At 40.2% G+C, this 19,177-nt stretch overlaps 1 protein-coding gene across 1 annotated transcript in view; it reads left to right on the top strand.

Moving 5' to 3' along the window:
* LOC126459326 (uncharacterized) overlaps window positions 1-7,381 on the top strand; it is a 96,774-nt gene extending 89,393 nt beyond the window's left edge. The window contains exon 6 of the mRNA XM_050095853.1: window positions 6,941-7,381. Coding sequence (XP_049951810.1) covers window positions 6,941-7,099 — 159 coding nt within the window. The 3' untranslated portion in view covers window positions 7,100-7,381. The remainder of the gene's footprint in view (window positions 1-6,940) is intronic.
* The last annotated feature ends 11,796 nt before the right edge of the window (window positions 7,382-19,177 follow it).

Raw genomic sequence — 19,177 nt, forward strand, 5'->3', positions numbered from 1 at the left:
CACTCATTCAATCATCTTCTCCCACTGAAAGCTGTCGTTTAAGAAGAGATTTTCCCATATCCCATCCCTAAGATGGTACAATAGGAGATGAAAGTTTTTTTGAAGATATGTCGCTATTAAGGCAATTTTGGAGCTAGAACCTTTGTGGAAATTTAACCCTCATGAGCTCCAATAGTAGGTGAAACTTTTTAAAAATTAACTGTTAGTAAGGAACTACTATAGCTTTTTTAGAGCTACGTCTATGAAATTTGGTATTTGACTTCTCGGCTACTAATTAAATAATATGCTATGTATAAATTCAAGTTAGAGAGCGGAGAAAGGAAAGGAAAGGTAAGGGACTAGTGCTGTCGGCAGCATCGGGACTTCAGCGGAATCTGCGGCGACGAGTGAAAATGTGTTGAGGGCCAACTGCCAAACTCTACAACAAGAGCAGATCCTCAAAAGGTATCCCGATACTTCATAAAAATAATAAGTGATTCAGTATATTTGGAAACTCAGTCCCTAAGGGGATGAAACGTTTTATGGAAATATTTCATAATGAAAGTATTTTTAAAGCTAAATTTACGACAATTTGAATTTTGCTTCTCGGCTGGAAATAAAAAAATACATGTTTTAGTGTTTTGGAAATTCAACCCCTAAGGAGGTGAAATAGGGCTTGACTGATTCACTAACTCATCACCGCCGAGCCCAAACTGCTACGAATAAAGACTTGGTATCTGGGGAGGGTGTTCACCTTATATTGAAAATATCGTTTAGTAAGGGATTCTTCGAAACTGCGTCCCTAAGGGAAGTGAAATAGGAGATGAAAGGTTTGTTCAAAATATGGCGCTATTAAGGCAATTTTCAAGCTAGAACTATGAAACTTCGTATTAGTTCCTCGGTCGGAAATAGAAAAAAAAAACATGTTTCAGTAAATTTGGAAATTCGACTTCTAAAGGGTGGAATAGTACGTGAAAGTTTATTTTGTAAGTAAATCACTATTAAAGTACTACTACAGAAATTTTTAAGCTACATCTATCAAAATTGGCATTTGAATTCTCGGTTAGAAGTAAAAAAAAAAAAAAAAATACGCGTTTCAGTGTTGTTGGGAATTCAGACCAGAAGGGAGTGGAATAGGGGATGGAAATTTTTATGGAGATATTTAATTACGAAAGTATTTTTGACAGTAAAACTCTGAAAATTTGACTCTGGATTTTCGGTTGGAAATAAAAGGAAGTATATGTTCAGTGTTTTTTGAAAATTCAACCCCTAAGGGGGTTAAGTATGGAATGAAAATTTTTATGAAAATATTTCGTGATTTTTAAACACATTTACAGCAAAATCTAGAAAAACTGGTACTTGTCTTCTAAAACAATATGTGGTAATGGATGAAAGTTTTTATGGAAATATGACCAAAAGAACTGAAAAGACAGGATTAACAAAGCACTCCGACTCCAGCTGCCAGAAGCGCTTTTTTGTCAGAAGTGCAGTGGGAAAAGACCATGTTTCTATGGCCATAGTTAGCGTGAAAAGTTTAAAAGACGTTGCAATTTTTGAATAGTGTAAACATTTTAATAAAAGAATGTGTGCAGACTTTAAAGTCTACGCAAGTAGCGTGCCCTAAGCTACTTTTTATGTAAAACAGCACCATCCACGAACAGACTCAAGGAGCTTCCGTCGATATCTGGGAGGTCATTTATACTTAATCAGTAATGGCTCGAAAGCTAACATCATGTTTTTCCCAAAATTTGGCCGCAAAAAATTAGGGTGCGTCTTATTTATACACTCCTACTAGATTTCATATCGTAGACACTGTAACTGTAGTGTTTGTTTGTTAGTTCTAAACGGAGCAACACTATTAGTTAGGAAATTAAGCATTGTGCATGAGATGACAATGTAACCGTCTTTGACTGGTGACAAATCCGTGTTGGCTGTTACCATGCTCACTGTTTCGTTATTCCAAACGACAGGAGAGGCAAACATTTTAACCGAATGTAAATTTCAATTTTCACCGATGAGTGGTAACGTCGCAAGAAAATTATCTACAAACTTTGGAATTCGGGGCAGTTATGATGCAAATTTCAATCTTGCTGTTATTACCGAATGATTTTTTCACTTTGCGGGGGTGTGTGCAGTGAAATGAAACTTCCAGGCAGTTTAAAGTACGAGACGAGGTACTGGCGGAAGTAAAGCTGTATGGACGGGTCGTGAGTTGTGTTTACAGTAAATCTTTATACAAAGAGTACATTCAGTAAAGAGGCTGTGAAAATGTATGTTGTGGACAAAAAATGTAATGTACAGCGTTGTATGTTATTGGAGAAGAAGCTTCAAACTGCCATTTCCTCGAGGAAAGTTGGACATTTCAGAAGATGGAAAATATCTTGTACAAGTTACAAAGGAACTAAGGGGTCTTAAGACACAGGATGTAGTTAACGGCTTTGGAAATTACAAATACTCTGAACCTACTACAGAAGATGATTTCTGCACGTGGTACCCCTGGTTTAGATATTCAGGTTCTGAACTGAAGATCAGCAATTCGGAAGAAATTTAGTCTTCAGTATGATTAATAAAAAACGGCGCTCTTGGGAGCCAAATATGACTGCACCTCATTGAATATTGAATATATTACACCAAATGATCAAGAATTAGTAAGCTGTAGCACGAACAAAATTGTGATTTAATATGAATTCGAAAAACCCACAGTGACTTAATCTTTCATCGCCTAAAATCAAAGGGATGAGTCTAGTGACTGAACATCCTACCGATAATATTGTAGTGCCATCTTTGTTAGGCCTCAGATTGAGATTCTCTTCACAGGAATATCACTGAAGGTCGATACTGAAATTCCCACACTACAGCTGAGTAATTATTATGAAACATCTCTCTATGAGCTTCCGGCATTAAATTTAGATTTGTGGAACTTAGCAACTTCTGGCATCAACATACCAAGTTTGTGGCTGGCGACTTTGATAACCACAATATTATGTGGGGCTACTCTAATACCGACAAAAGTTGAAAACCTGTGGCAAAGTGAGCAGTTTCATATGATCTCAACCTAGTACATAATACCAAACTTCCAGCATCTTTCAATAGTACAAGATTGAGTCGCGGTTCTAATCCAGATCTCATCTTCGCCAGCGAACAAATATCTCCGTTATCAAATAAATAAACAGGACACGCAAACCCCGCACGTAACACCGTCCTTTTATATGCCAGATATAATCTACAATCCGACCTCAGACAGTTCCTTTTCGAAGGAGATACAATTTTAAGAAAGCTGGCTGGGAGAAGTTCTGCTCTGTTGCGGACGAGAGCACTCTTAGCATAAATCTAGTTCCAGAATCGTACGATGAGTTCGTAAACGTTGTAAAGGATTGCTCCCAATCTCAGTCCCACGAGGTTGCGAACAACAATGCATAAAGAAGCAGAGGAGCGTTTGGGAAACTATCTTGATCTCTTCGATAATGATCTTTGGACTGAAGAGATCTTACAGGCCGGAGAAGATCTGTTGACAACGATATTCAAAAATAAGGAAGATGTCTGGTGTAAACTGATGTAGATAGATAGAGCAAAGGTAGCCACAAAGCCCGGAGGCTTCTATAGCGTCTGAGCTGCGACCCAACACCTACAAAGAAACATGCAAATGTATAATAGCTAACCAGATTACTAACAGCTTGCAAATAACGGTAAACCGGACAATCCTATACGTAAGTCACATTACAAAACTCTGTAGAGAGAGGAACTGGAGCCTAGCGAACTTTATCATCCTTTTTTCATGCAAGAACTAAATGCAGCCGCAAACAGTTGTAAGCTTGGTAAAGCAGCAATGGCAGATGACGTCAAGATGGAGCAGATGAAAAAAAAAGAAAAAAAAGATTCAAATGGCTCTGAGCACTATGGGACTCAACTTGTGAGGTCATCAGTCCCCTAGAACTTAGAACCTAAGGACATCACACAGATCCATGACCGAGGCAGAATTCGAACCTGCGACCGTAGCGGTCTCGCAGTTCCAGACTATAGCGCCTAGAACCGCACGGCCACTCTGGCCGGCGCAGATGAAACAATACGGTGATGAAGCGAGAGAATGGATTTTGGTACTTTTCAACAACTGTATAAGGATCTGCAATTTTCCCAGGAACTGAAGAAAATCTCGTGCAATTTCTATCTTAAAACCTGGAAAATTGTCAGCTCAGTCAGAAAGATTCAGGCCGGTATCCTTGTTGTGCCATCTGATCAAAATTTTTGAGCGAATGTTGCTCAATCGTTTCTTTCATGTCGTAGAACCAGTTCTATGTATTTCAAGGACAAGCAGGTATCAGGCCAGGGAAAAAAGCTGCACATCTCACGTCCTCAATCTCATGCAATTAATTGAGAATGGCTTTTATACCCGGAAAATTACAGGAGTAGGTTTTATCGATCTGACGGCTGCTTCTGACACTGTCAGTCACCATGCACTGTCGCAGATAATCCACGAAATAACAAAATATTATAGATTCACCAAACGTTCTCAAAGTTTACTACAAGACTATGTGGATTTCCAGTGTCGGCGTAATCGATGGAGTTGTCGAAGAAATGGCTTGCAACAATGAAGTGTCGTTCCATCATTGTAATTCAACATCTATACCAATGGTCAACCACTTCCGGCAAACACAAGCAGTTTCCTTTATGCCGATGATCTGGCATTAGCGAGTCGAAGGTAATCTTTTGGACACGTCGAAATCCACCTGTCGGAGACATTGAGAGAGTTGAGTGTCCATTACTCCAAAAATCAACTTCGTTCAAAGCCACCTGATATGCAGCTATGTGCTTTTCATCGTAAGCACAATCAGACAAATTGCAAACTTAACACGACATGACAGGGGATACAATTAGTAAATACGGCCCATCAAAGTTAGCTGGGAGTCACTCTGGATCGTACTCCGACGTACAAGCAGCACTTCGAGAATATGAGAATGAAGGTGGAAGCCAGAAATAACATCCTCCGCAGTATCACGTGTAATACGTGGGGCCCTCGACCACAAACTCTGAGAACGACGGCACTAGGAGCATGCCACAGTGCTGCAGAGCGCGCGCGCCTGGTTTGATAGAAATTGGCCCGAGCACAAAATTGACAAGGCACTCATTGAAAGATTGTTATAGGTTGTTTAGCCCCTAAGCCACTGGTAAAAAACTGTATCAGCTCACAGGCATAGCGCCATCATATATTCGTCTTGAAGTTGGTGCGCCAATACAAAGAGAACAAATCAGGCTTATCAAGAAAACCATCCATTCTACATCTACATCTACATTGATACTCCGCAAGCCACCCAACGGTGTGTGGCGGAGGGCACATTACATGGACACATTCCAGCAGCTCCGAGGTTGAGGTCCAAAAGAAGTTTCATCAAGACCACTTCAGTGTTGCAGACAACAGCTGCTGCAGCAAGGAAACAACTGTGGATTTCTCGACTTGAGAATAGCTCTACCTGACCCACCTCTTTGGAAACCCTTCCACCTTAACATAAAACAGAGTTGGATCGTGTGGAGGGCACTCAGCCAGCACTCAGCCATCTTCGATCTGGAGCTCGAAGATCCAGGCGTAATCTCTAGAAATGGCACTTCCGTGTGGATACAACCCAGTGAGACTGCGGAGAAGAAGGCACCATTGGTCACCTACTGGTCTGTCAGCTAAGCAGTGCATCTTGCATAGAATATATTTGCTCGTGACTCCGAGCGCGTTTGATGCTGAAAGATTTTGGGCAGTGGTAACATCGATTAACAATTCTTTCTCTCTTTTGTTTTTAATGCTAATCACCATGTATTGTATTTGCTTCTGACTCGAATAAATAATTGTGCCACAGAATACTGTGTGAACACCGGTTGCTGCAGCTGCTAGATGCATAGAATAGGCTTCTATCCGATGAAGAACTTCAGTAGCAGAAATACTGGCAGATTTTATAGAAAAATTCGTCACCTTCCAGAGGCACGTAATCCAAATGCGGCAACAACACACTCGTCCTCTAAACCAGCTCGACAACGCTGACGAAACGCCCATTTTTAAAGACCGTCTCCGAATGTACTACTCTGATGCACATTTAGAAGAATAACATACACCTATTCCAAGTGGCAAGGTTAAAAAGCCACCAATCAGCTTGAAGTGTCAGTGGATTCTCTCTTCATAGTGGACACTATTACCAGATTCTGTTATCAAAAGCTTGAAGAAGCGTCATATATCCAATGACCTGGATGATTGGAGAATATGAAAATACTGACAGTGATGATACCCATAGCGTTAATGAAGTGAAGTGTACAGAGATATCAGTGAATACTGTTAATAGAAGGGTGGCATTTCCCTGCATTACAGCATACAAAATGACCATATTGTGAAGAGTTTCTGTAAATGGGCAATGCGACAAACACGTTAACAAATTCTTCCTTCTTGGTGGAAAAACTTCATAATCACAAATAAAAAAGTACAGTTTTGGAATGTCCTACACCATGAACTTATTTTGATAATCGACTTTCAGCTTACAAGGCCATCATCAGACTTCAGCTGACCATCATCGTCAAAAAGATGACTTTTACTCATGTTTGTACCTCGTTCTCGATGAGTAATATATTTTTCAATATTGTTCGTGGATACTGAATCAACGCTTACTACGATAATCAGTTAAAGTCTGATGATTGCACTGTAACATAAATTAATACTATATAATATTCACAATTTTGTGGTTTTCATTTATAATTAATTTGTCATGCATTCTTCTCCTCGAAGCTTCTCTCTTTTTTCCCTCTTAAATTAACGGTGCTGCTTACTCTCGGGTCACTGTGGACAGTAATGGTGCTATAACAATCCTTGGGTGTAGGCAAGAAGTGACTTTTACGGCTGGAGATTTCTCTTCATTAAGACTTACGTGCTGTTGCTGTAGTTGTTTTGATTTCTCTGGTATGTGACGATTAATCGTAGGCTGTTGTGTTGCAGTTGATGCGCATGCCGATGCCGTCCGCGTCGGATCTGGTGTCCATGATGCAGGCCGGCGCTAGCCTCTTCCAGGGGGCGCCCAACCTCTTCCAGGGCGCTCCAAACCTATTCCAGGGGCTGCCGTCGCTGCCTGGGTTGCCTGGAGGAAGTTCCGCCTAGTGTAGCTGACAACTTCGTCCGTTGTTCGTCCGTTTGTTATGCGAACAAAGACAACAATGGATCCCAACTGCAAATGACACAATGACACTTGCTGATTCTAAATACTGATAAAATAGTTTCCGAAACTGCTGTGATGGACAGTGGTAGTCTCTATAACGTAATTGTAACTGTAGCTTAAGCGTTCCAGTACAGTATTGTCTCATCGCTGCAAATGTATACAGTACAATGGATTATTCCTCCTTCTGTATATATCAATTGTCTCTGAATAAATCATTTAAATGATTTCCTTTTATGCTCATTTTTTCCGTTACTGATTTTCACGGTGTTTCTTTTTTTAAAAATTTTCCCTTGAAGTAAAATAGTTTTACATGTTTATTATTCTTACTTTTGGTTTCCTGAGAACTTCAGCGATATTTCCAAAAATAAATTAATATTTCCGTTTGTAATTCGTCTGGGCTTTAATGAATAGGAAATATGTTAATTTCAGCATGTCAGAGCCAAATGTACATAATCCAAAGTAGAGCATGTCTGCTCAGGTATCTATGTTGTAGAGCAGAAATGGCACTAATAATTATAGGTTTCAATTGAATGTTATTCAGCATACTATGAATCGTAATTGTAACAAAGAGGGCTGTGCAGTTGGATGGTATGAGTGGAAGGTAATAGAGATCTGGTACGGATTCACTCGTCAAGGGATGTAATACACATCACATAGATGCGACCGAATCGTTTGTTGTGGAGTTACGTATCCAGGCCATTCATTACGTTTGTTTTATAGTGTGTAATCAATGCAATACTTCCTGAGATTTTGATAATGGCCGAGACTGAAAGAAATACATAAGGACAAATTTTATGAAGAACATTCCTAACTAAATAAAAGCTAATGGAAGACACGAATCAAACATGAATCTTCACCTTTCGCAGGTAACGTTCTTGTACCATTCAGTCATGCTTAATAGTAAGCTACTTTACGAACCTTCCCACTTCTTGCTGGAATAATACATGCTGAAGAAAGAATGTAGTGGGAATGAGTTAATTGAGACACTACTTCTGCATTTGATTTTTTAAAGAAACCGTATTACATACTACGAAATGATGTATTGTCATTCTTCATTTACCGTTAGCAAGTACCAATTAGCCGCAAAAATGTATGCTTTCACTTGGAAATAGGTTTGCTGGAGCTACGTAAAGGAAAATGCAACATGAACATTAATTATTTTGTGTATTAATTTCAATTCAATTTATTTTGTTTTAACATCTTGTTTCTACGTCCACATTGTTGCGTTCACTATACCTGTTTCTCATTTTCCTTGAATTTCGTTTTACTTATAAACCTGTCTTCCATTTAAATTTTCATCTGTGTTATTTTTTCATAGTGCAGTAGATAGTTAGGTTAGACTTTAAATGTTTCTATTACGATTACTATGCAAAAAACATTCCACATCTAGTAACGAAAATGCCTTTTTAACACCATTGCACAGATATAGATTATTTCGTCTCTTTTTTTTTAACCGATAGATCGGAATTTTCAGAGTATTATAATACATACATATCATTAAATTCATATTCATATAAATTCCGATTGGGAAAAGAATGATAGAAAGAAAAATGAAAGAAATGAAAAAAATCATACGGTGATTAAAATGATGTGACAAAGGAACAGCAATAAAAATTGTATTTAAATCAATTAACTGAATAGAAATGATGATCAAAGTCATTTCGGTAAAGATAAAAAAAATAGCTTACTGCACATGATGAGATTCGTACCCACAACCTTCTGCATGCGAACCTGTTATCCTACCCGTTACACGACACAACCAGACTATACTATGTAAACTGTTTAACGCAATTGAGTAACACACAAAATTCCGAACAGTTTTCGTAAATTACTCAAAAACGAAGACCCACCAGGATGAATCTGGGATCTAATCTACATCACCGTATAGACAGTTTAAAAAAATCGATCGCACTGCTGGGGACCTCTCCTTCTCAGTTGAAAGGTCTTGGGGTTAAAAAGTTCACCTCTCAGTCTCGTAAGTGCAAACTGGTATTACAAACCGACTGTGGACTTTCATTTTCAAGACATATGAGGTTTGATTAGTATTTACTACAATTGACAGGTCTCTTAAGAACAGCGATTACCTTCTTCACAACTTACAGATGTGGAGAAAGACTTTCAAGTACGGTAGCAATGGGAACCAAAGCGAGGAACCAAATGAATTTGCAACATAACTTAGACCGTGCATTGTCTGACACCAGACCAAATATAAATAAGAGTTAAGTAGGACTGATCTCCTCATTGACTTATTATTTGTTGACTTAAACTTAAAAAACCTTGAGATTTATTTGATTTTTAAATATTTCTTATAACCACCACAAAAAGAGAAGCGTTGGTGTTTGTTTTCCTTTTTAATGTTTAGTTAGTTGTAGGGGGTGGGTGGAGGAGACTATTAGCTGATATCTGATTTAGTTCATGGGTTAATGATCTCAGAAAGATTGAGAACCATTGTGGTAGACCAGTGTTTGTCACACGCGTGTGCTAAGGGGCCAATACTGACACTGTCTGGCGATCTCGGGCTGCATATGTACCGATCTCATTACTAATTGGTAACCTACATAAATTATTATATTACTAGCCATAGTAAGAATACAATAAGTTGGCCACCGGACCCCAAGCACTGATAGTTATAAGGTTGGCCCATTGCGAACGCTTCGTATTGATTTTAGTCTGTTTCTGATTGCTGCCAACCTCAGTGATGTAACAACATTGTGACACTATAGTTATGTTGGTTTCCTTATGTATGTGAACGACTTTGGTTAATAATAGTATTTGTACTTTTATTTAAATGCACTATTTAACGCAAGATACCATCAAAAATAGTTTGATCAATGATTTAAATTACCATTTATCTTCTGCTTGCTGCGCTTTATTGTAACAGGCTTAACTAACTTAATGTTTCTTGCTACAAATAAGTATTGCATTTGAATACGACAGTGTCTGTAATGCGCATTCATGAATCTACGTAATTTACGTATCAGAACTTACACCACAGCAGCAGATTGGCATAAGTCGTGCATAACTGTGAGTCGTCAGTATAGCAAGACAAAAATAAAACATTCCCCCTCTCACATCTTCTAACCCCACACCACTAACCTCTGTGCCCCTCATGTAAGCGGCCAAATTTACTGAGCTCACGACCGATTTCACAAACGTCAATTAAAATAAAGTACACTACTGGCCATTAAAATTGCTACACCAAGAAGAAATGCAGATGATAAACGGGTATTCATTGGACAAATATATTATACTAGAACTGACATGTGATTACATTTTCACGCAATTTGTGTGCATAGATCCTGATAAATCAGTACCCAGAACAACTACCTCTGGCCGTAATAACGGCCTTGATACGCGTGGGCATTGAGTCAAACAGCTTGGATCGTGTGTACAAGTACAGCTGCTCATGCAGCTTCAACACGATACCACACTTCATCAAGCGTAGTGACTGGCGTATTGTGACGAGCCAGTTGCTCGGCCACCATTGACCAGACGTTTTCAGTTTTGTGAGAGATCTGGAGAATGTGTTGGCCAGGGCAGCAGTCGAACATTTTCTGTATCCAGAAAGGCCTGTACAGGACCTGCAACATGCGGTCGTGCAATATCCTGCTGAAATGTAGGGTTTCGCAGGGATCCAATGAAGGGTAGAGCCACGGTTCGTAAAACATCTGAAATGTAATGTCCACTGTTCAAACTGCCGTCAATGCGAATAAGAGGTGACCGAGACGTGTAACCAATGGCATCACGCCGGGTGATACGCCAGTATGGCGATAACGAATACACGCTTCCAATGTGCGTTCACCGCAATGTCGCCAAACACGGATGCCACCATCATGATGCTGTAAACAGAACCTGGTTTCATTCGGGAAAAAATGACGTTTTGCCATTCGTGCACCCAGGTTCGTCGTTGAGTACAGCATCGCAGGCGCTCCTGTCTGTGATGCAGCGTCAATGGTAACCACAGCCATGGTCTCCGAGCTGATAGTCCATGCTGCTGCAAACGTCGTCGAACTGTTCGTGCAGATGGTTATAGTTGCACACGTCCCCATCTGTTGACTCAGGGATCGAGACGTGGCTGCACGATCCATTACAGCCATGCGGATAAGATGCCTGCCATCTCGACTGCTAGAGATACGAGGCCGTTGGGATCCAGCACGGCGTTCCGTATTACTCTCCTGAATCCACAGATTCCATATTCTGCTAACAGTCATTGGATCTCGACCAACGCGAGCAGCAATGTCGCGATACGATAAACCGCAATCGCAATAGGCTACAATCCGACCTTTATCAAAGTCGAAAAAGTGATGGTACGCGTTTCTCCTCCTTACACGAGGCTTCACAACAACGTTTCACCAGACAACGCCAGTCAGCTGCTGTTTGTGTATGAGAAATCGGTTGGAAACGTCCTTCATGTCAGCACGTTGTAGGTGTCGCCACTGGCGCCAAACTTGTGTGAATGCTCTGAAAAGCTAATAATTTGCATTTCACAGCATCTTCTTCCTGTCGGTTAAATTTCGCGTCTGTAGCACGTCATCTTCGTGGTGTAGCAATTTTAATGGCCAGTAGCGTACATTTTAAGAACTGTTACTGGTCTGTAAGTACTTTTGTTTGTTACTGGCCAGGAAAGATACCCTCTTAGAAGCCCTTAACGCTGAAATAGGTCAAAGAACCGCGGGCCGCACGAATGCTTGATTCGGGCCGCATTCGACCCGTGGGCCGCAGTTTGATGCCACCGTGTGACTAACTTCAGACTCCTACACAGCTGCAATCCGCTTTACACATCTGGTAGGTGGGCCGTGCAACAAGACGCGTCACCGTATCACGATGCTGAGTATCTCAAGGGAAACGCACGCAATGGTTGGACGGAAGAATAAAACAGTTTGTGACTGCCTACTACACTGAGAACCACTCGGTGTGACTAATTCGCTGAACAAGTTCCACGCATCATGTATAGCTGAACTAGGTTCCAAATTTTGCTGTAGGTTCAAGAGTACCAACTGGTAGTGAGATGAAATACACCTTCCGAAAGACCTGAAGAGGCTAGGGACGAAACTCAGCTAAACAACACAGTTCGATACGACTGCCGTTTCTCATAGAATAATGTTCACTGGCTTAGTGTGCGGATCTAAGCTGAAAGAGGTCGAAATTGTCAGATACGCGCAGACATCTTTGATATATCCTCCGCATGCTGTGTGCTTCGCACTGAGGAAGTTTTTGACGTCGAATAGCACCTTGTACTTCTTTCACCTGGGACTGTTCTCCTTCTTTTCCGACTACTTACATAGAAAAGTTTATACTGAAGAATAATGGTACGTTTTGCTCCCATTGACGTAGACTCTGAAGAGTTGTTATTCACTGTTTCTTATCCGTTGTCCAAATCAACTGAGTGCTTCACTTAAATTGGCAGCTAAGAATCCACTGGTTTGTTGGAACCTGGAGATTTGCGAGTGCTGTCGTCTATAAACACAGAAAAAGAATCGCAGTTTTCTCAAACATCCAATCGCCAACAACAGGCCTAAAGCAGGTCGTCTTAGATTTATTCGTGAGCCCTCAGAATAGCGAAATGTTGTAGTGGTTAGGACCCTGAATGTGAATATAAAGGTTTAAAAGGCAATGTGTCATTCTGCATCATTAATTTTCTCAGATTTGGTTGCACAGTCTTCAGACATCTTTTGAACGACAATACTGTACAGCTAAGACTTTATATCGCAACGAATTATATCCTTCCACCCTGAATTTTAATACCATTCTCGGACTTTTTCATTTATTTCCTTCCATTTTTTTCGATGTATAGATTGATTAGTAGGTGCGAAATGCTGAATCCCGTCTTAAATCCTTTATAATCCGAGCACTTCGTTCTTCGTCTTCTATTCTACTTGTTCCTAAGTTCTGGTACATATTGTACATTATCCGTATTATCGCAAAGCTTATACCTGTTTTCTCAGAAATTAGAACATCTTTGACTGATGACCTCAGATGTTAACTCCCACAGTGCTCAGAGTCATTTTTAGAACATTTTGCACTGTTTTACAAAGGCAAACGCTTTTTGTAGATCGACAAATCCTATGAACGTATCTTGAGTTATCTTAAGCCTTGTTTCCCCCACCAATCGTAACATCAGAACTGTCTCTCTTATACCCTTATCCTTCCGAAAGCCAACATGAGGGTCATTAAACAGATTTTCGGATTTATTTTCAATTCTTCTGTATATTATTACGTCAGCAACTTGGATGAGTGAGCCGTACAGCTGATAGTACGATAGTTCTCCCACTTATCCACCCATGTTTCCTTCTAAATTGTGTGGATGATATTTTTCCGTAAATATAATGATATATTCCCAAACTCATAGATTCTACTCACGAACTTGAATAGTTCACACAATTATCTCGAAAACTCCGAAGAAATGTTCTCTATACCTTCTACTTTCTTTGATCTCAAGTCTCCAGAACTCTGTTAAACTCTGACGCTGGATCTCCCATTTCTTCCATATTGACTCCCATTTCTTCCTCAGTCACAACATCAGTCAAGTCCATTCCCTCGTCGTGGCCTTCAGCATATTCGTTCCAGTTCTCTGCTCTCTTCTTTGCGCGTAACAGTACAATTACTATTACGTTATTAATGTTGACTTTAATGTGTACTATTCGAGTTCTTCGCATATTTCCTGTAGCCATTTCATCGTAACTTCAGTGCATTTCCTTTTAAGTCATTTATATTACTGAATTCCTGAAATTTTTTGTACTTTGTTCTTTCTTCGAGCAACTGTAGTATTTATTCTTTTACCCAATGTATCTGCGCAGCTGCCTTCCTTTTACCTACATTTATCTGTGTAAGTTTTATGACTGACCTTTTTAGAGACGTACATTTCACTTTAACTGAACTGCATTCTGTAGGATTCATTATGGCAGCATCTACATCCGTAGAGAATTTCACACACCTAATTATTTCTCAGTACCCCAGGATCGCGCTTCCCTTGGCCAGTGATTCTTTCGGATGATTTTCTTAAACTAGAGCCTATTCTTCATCATTACTAAACTGTGATCAGAACCTATATTTGCTCCTGAGTACACCTTAATATTGGTAATGTTTCTCTGAAAAATGATATTAATAAGACGATGAAGTGATTTTTTTAAAATGTGAACTTTTCGATACCGGGGACACATCACATTGACGATATGGGGAGTATACCAGTATCATAGAACTATAGAGTCTTTTTCTGAAGCTCCTGCTGTGTCGAATAAAATTCCGTTACCTGAGATCTCAAACAGTTAGGCACAGAAGCTGTCGTCGGCGAGTGGGAAAGCCAGGTGATGCAGGACCGTGATAAAATATAATTGCAATGTAACAAATGATATGCGTAATAATAGTAATGATAATCGGACTCGTAAAATGAAAATTAGGCTGCAGGATCCACTGGTGAAACTGTACATTCGACGCCTTAGTGATGACGCACGATCGTCACTAAACCGACCACTTCCAACGGCTTAATTAGCTGGAAATATATAAACGGTTCTCAGTCAGTAGGATGGCATCATAATGGTTAGAGAATGAAGGAAACAAAGGGCATTTTCAGTTATTAAGTATATTACAGAATTAAATACAGAACCTCAGTCCTTGCTCGTCCATTCGAGTGAGCGAATAAGAAGCAAAAGACGAGAGTCGAAACAAGGTTAAGTCGTACATCAGTTTTTGAAAAACAGATGACTCACGCATTTTCACATAGATTTTATCCTGTACGCTCATGACGTACTGTCTGGAGGACAATTATATCCTTGGCTTTAAATAATGATTCGTTACAGTGCCCTTTAGAATGGTGGAGACAAACTTTACAATAATTTGTTTTCGCCATTGAGCTGCAATTAATATAAAAAAAAACAGCTTCTGGTCCAGGCTATGAAGGCCTGAGGGATGTCTACCAGCCGTCGTGTCATCCTCTGCCTTGCGGCTTCATGCGACGCGGTTTTGAGGGACGTGTGGTCAGCAAACCGCTATCCTACCCGTTTTGCAGACTTTACAGGCCTCAAGCCACTAGTATTCGCTCAAGCAGCTTCTCAATTGGCATAACGAGACTGAGAGCATCCAACCCAACAGTAGTCCTCCTGCCAAGGAAAAAATCCTTGGCAGTAATGGGAGTCGAACCCGAGTCCTCCGCATGGTAGCCATCTACGCTGACCACACCACTGTAAGGCCTGAGTATTTCATGAATTCGAGAATCAAAACATCACAGAACATTGACACAGGAATGTAATATAAAATATAACATGAACACAATGTCAGCTAGTTAGTGTTCCTGGAAGAGCAGCTTTCTGACAAATTACATATTTACAAAAAGTTTTTTTTATATATATTTCTGTACTAGTCTCCGTCTGGCACAGTTGGCACACGACTTTAAGTGATTTTTTCTTGTCGCTACGTTTCAAATCGGTCGTGGATCACAACATATCCCTTAACCCTTTAATAACAAAATATTAAACGTCATGACTTAGTGTTAACGTTTGGAATTTTAGCTGTGTTCAGGACTATTTAGTTAAACATTTGCCCCCCTACCCCCCTCCCCGCCCTCCCCTCCTCCCTCATCTGGGAGTAGTCGACGGAAACCTGAGAAAACTGCGACGGTGTCTTCAGACGTTAACGCTTTACAAGTGACGTATGTTATTGTTTATCGAAAAATGAAACAATTACGATTTACTTGACGGATGTGAAGACTCGTAAGTGCAGTTCTTCGAAAAACAATTTGTCATAATGTGCGAGTTTCTAAAATTGATACAATTTCTTAACAATTTATTCTATAGCAGTTCAAGTTCTTGTAATTAGTTCTTCGTGTGTGATAAAAGCGTTATATATTTTTAATGAAGGCAAGTATTTCTTAGTTCAGTTTTTTCTCTAAATAATGTAATGTCACCGTGGTACCATACACAAAGCAGTCTCAGTAGCAGGATGGTCACAGTTTCTTTCTTTCGTTGTTGGCTATGGTGGAAGCCATCTCAGTGGCCAAGTTCCTAACAGACAGGTCGTCGACCAGAACGATAGCAGCCAGGCTGTTGCGTCTCACGGTAGCCTGAGGGCGTTTGTAGTTACCATGTTACATGAAACAGTTATACAACAGAATTACTACTGCGTAACAGTGCAGCGTCTGCCCCAATAAAGTAATAGAAGACCTGAAACTTGCGATGGATGCACAAGATGCGACTACCATATTTTTCTTAGACTTCAGGGAAGCGTTTGTCGACTTCGAAATTTTACTCTCAGACTTATCAACCTCACTTTTTCGCCACGTTCAGTGGAACGATTTCGCTCATACTTCGTGCCTCGCCATTAATCCGTCATGTCCGGCCCATAAAGTCACAATGGAGGCAGGTAGTAACAGGTGACCCAGGTTTCGGCATCAAGTTCTGCACCCTTCTCATTGTATGTAAATAATGTGTCATCAGTTTGTCCTACTGCAAACAGTGTATATAGGCTGATGACCTCCAGTTTTATCGAAATGCAAAGCCAATAAACCTGGAGACATCTATCGAAAATCTCAAAACCGATCTACAAGTACTATCAAAACGGGTCCAGGATATAGGGTTAAGCTCACCCCATCCAAAACCGTGGTGGTTCTAGTTGGTCATTCTAGACTCATTAGCCCGAATCAACGAGAAGCCCTACCATCTTTATCCTTCAAGGGGACAACTATCAACTTCCTTTCGTCAGCAAAGAGTCTAAGAGTAATAATAGATAAAACTGTGTACTGGACTAATCATGTAAGGTCAGTGAGCAAGAATGCATCAGCATCTCACCGTGCCCTGCTCTCTTGACCTGAAGAAGAAACGTGTACAAACACTTAATTTCCAATTATTGATTACAGCGATGTTACCCTGTAAAGCCTTTCTAAGGAAAGCATATGGCGCCTGGAACTGGTTACGAATGTCTGTGTTCTTTGGATATCTTTCATAATATTTCATCGTCTTATGCACAGCCATCCTGGTTGGTTGCAGACAAGGGCAGTGATATCCATACCTTGTCTTCTCTAAACTGAAAGAACCAGAAGTTGTACAGAGTTTCAGGGAGAGCATAAGAGAACAATTGACAGGAATGGGGGAAAGAAATACAGTAGAAGAGGAATGGGTAGCTCTGAGGGATGAAGTAGTGAAGACAGCAGAAGATCAAGTAGGTAAAAAGACAAGGGCTAGTAGAAATCCTTGGATAACAGAAGAAATATTGAATTTAATTGATGAAAGGAGAAAATATAAAAACGCAGTAAATGAAGCAGGTGAAAAGGAATACAAACGTCTCATAAATGAGATAGATAGGAAATACAAAATGGCTAAGCCGGGATGGCTAGAGGACAAATGTAAGGATGTAGAGGATTATCTCACTAGGAATAAGATAGATACTGCCTACAGGAAAATTAATGAGACCTTTGGAGAAAAGAGCACCACTTGTATGAATATCAAGAGCTCATATGGAAGCCCTGTTCTAAGCAAAGAAGGGAAAGTAGGAAGGTGGAAGGAGTATATAGAGGGTCTATACAAGGATGATGTATTTGAGGACAATATTATGGAAATGGAAGAGGATGTAGATGAAGATGAAATGGGAGATATGATACTGCGTGAAGAGTTTGACAGAGCACCGAAAGACCTGAGTCGAAACAAGGCTCCGGGAGTAGACAACATTCCATTAGAACTACTGACGGCCTTAGGAGAGCCAGTCCTAACAAAACTCTACCATCTGGTGAGCAAAATGTATGAGACAGGCGAAATACCCTCAGACTTCAAGAAGAATATAATAATTCCAATTCCAAAGAAAGCAGGCGTTGACAGATGTAAAAATTACCGAACTATCAGTTTAATAAGTCACTGCTGCAAAATACTAACGCGAATTCTTTACAGACGAATGGAAAATCTGGTAGAAGCCGACCTCGGGGAAGATCAGTTTGGATTCCGTAGAAATGTGGGAACACGTGAGGCAATACTGACCCTACGACTTATCTTAGAAAATAGATTAAGGAAAGGCAAACCTACGTTTCTAGCATTTGTAGACTTAGAGAAAGCTTTCGACAATGTTGACTGGAATACTCTCTTTCAAATTCTAAAGATGACAGGGGTAAAATACAGGGAGCGAAAGGCTATTTACAATTTGTACAGAAACCAGATGGCAGTTATAAGAGTCGAGGGGCATGGAAGGGAAGCAGCGATTGGGAAGGGAGTGAGACAGGGTTGTAGCCTGTCCCCGATGTTATTCAATCTGTATATTGAGCAAGCAGTAAAGGAAACAAAAGAAAAGTTCGGAGTAGGTATTAAAATCCATGGAGAAGAAATAAAAACGTTGAGGTTCGCCGATGACATTGTAATTCTGTCAGAGACAGCAAAGAACTTGGAAGAGCAGCTGAACGTAATGGACAGTGTCTTGAAAGGAGGATATAAGATGAACATCAACAAAAGCAAAACGGGGATAATGGAATGTAGTCAAATTAAGTCGGGTGATGCTGAGGGAATTAGATTGGGAAATGAGACACTTAAAGTAGTAAAGGAGTTTTGCTATTTAGGGAGTAAAATAACTGATGATGGTCGAAGTAGAGAGGATATAAAATGTAGACTGGCAATGGCAAGGAAAGCGTTTCTGAAGAAGAGAAATTTGTTAACATCGAGTATAGATTTAAGTGTCAGGAATTGTTTCTGAAAGTATTGTATGGAGTGTAGCCATGCATGGAGGTGAAACATGGTCGATAGATTGTTTGGACAAGAAGAGAATAGAAGCTTTTGAAATGTGGTGCTACAGAAGAATGGTGAAGATTAGATGGGTAGATCACATAACTAATGAGGAAGTATTGAATAGAATTGGGGAGAAGAGGAGTTTGTGGCACAACTTGACAAGAAGAAGGGATCGGTTGGTAGGACATGTTCTGAGGCATGAATGGATCACAAATTTAGCATTGGAGGGCAGCGTGGCGGGTAAAAATCGTAGAGGGAGACCAAGAGATGAATACGCTAAGCAGATTCAGAAGGATGTAGGCTGCAGTAGGTACTGGGAGATGAAGA

This window comes from Schistocerca serialis, chromosome 1 (genome assembly GCF_023864345.2).
Source record: "Schistocerca serialis cubense isolate TAMUIC-IGC-003099 chromosome 1, iqSchSeri2.2, whole genome shotgun sequence".
NCBI classification, from domain to species: domain Eukaryota; kingdom Metazoa; phylum Arthropoda; class Insecta; order Orthoptera; family Acrididae; genus Schistocerca; species Schistocerca serialis.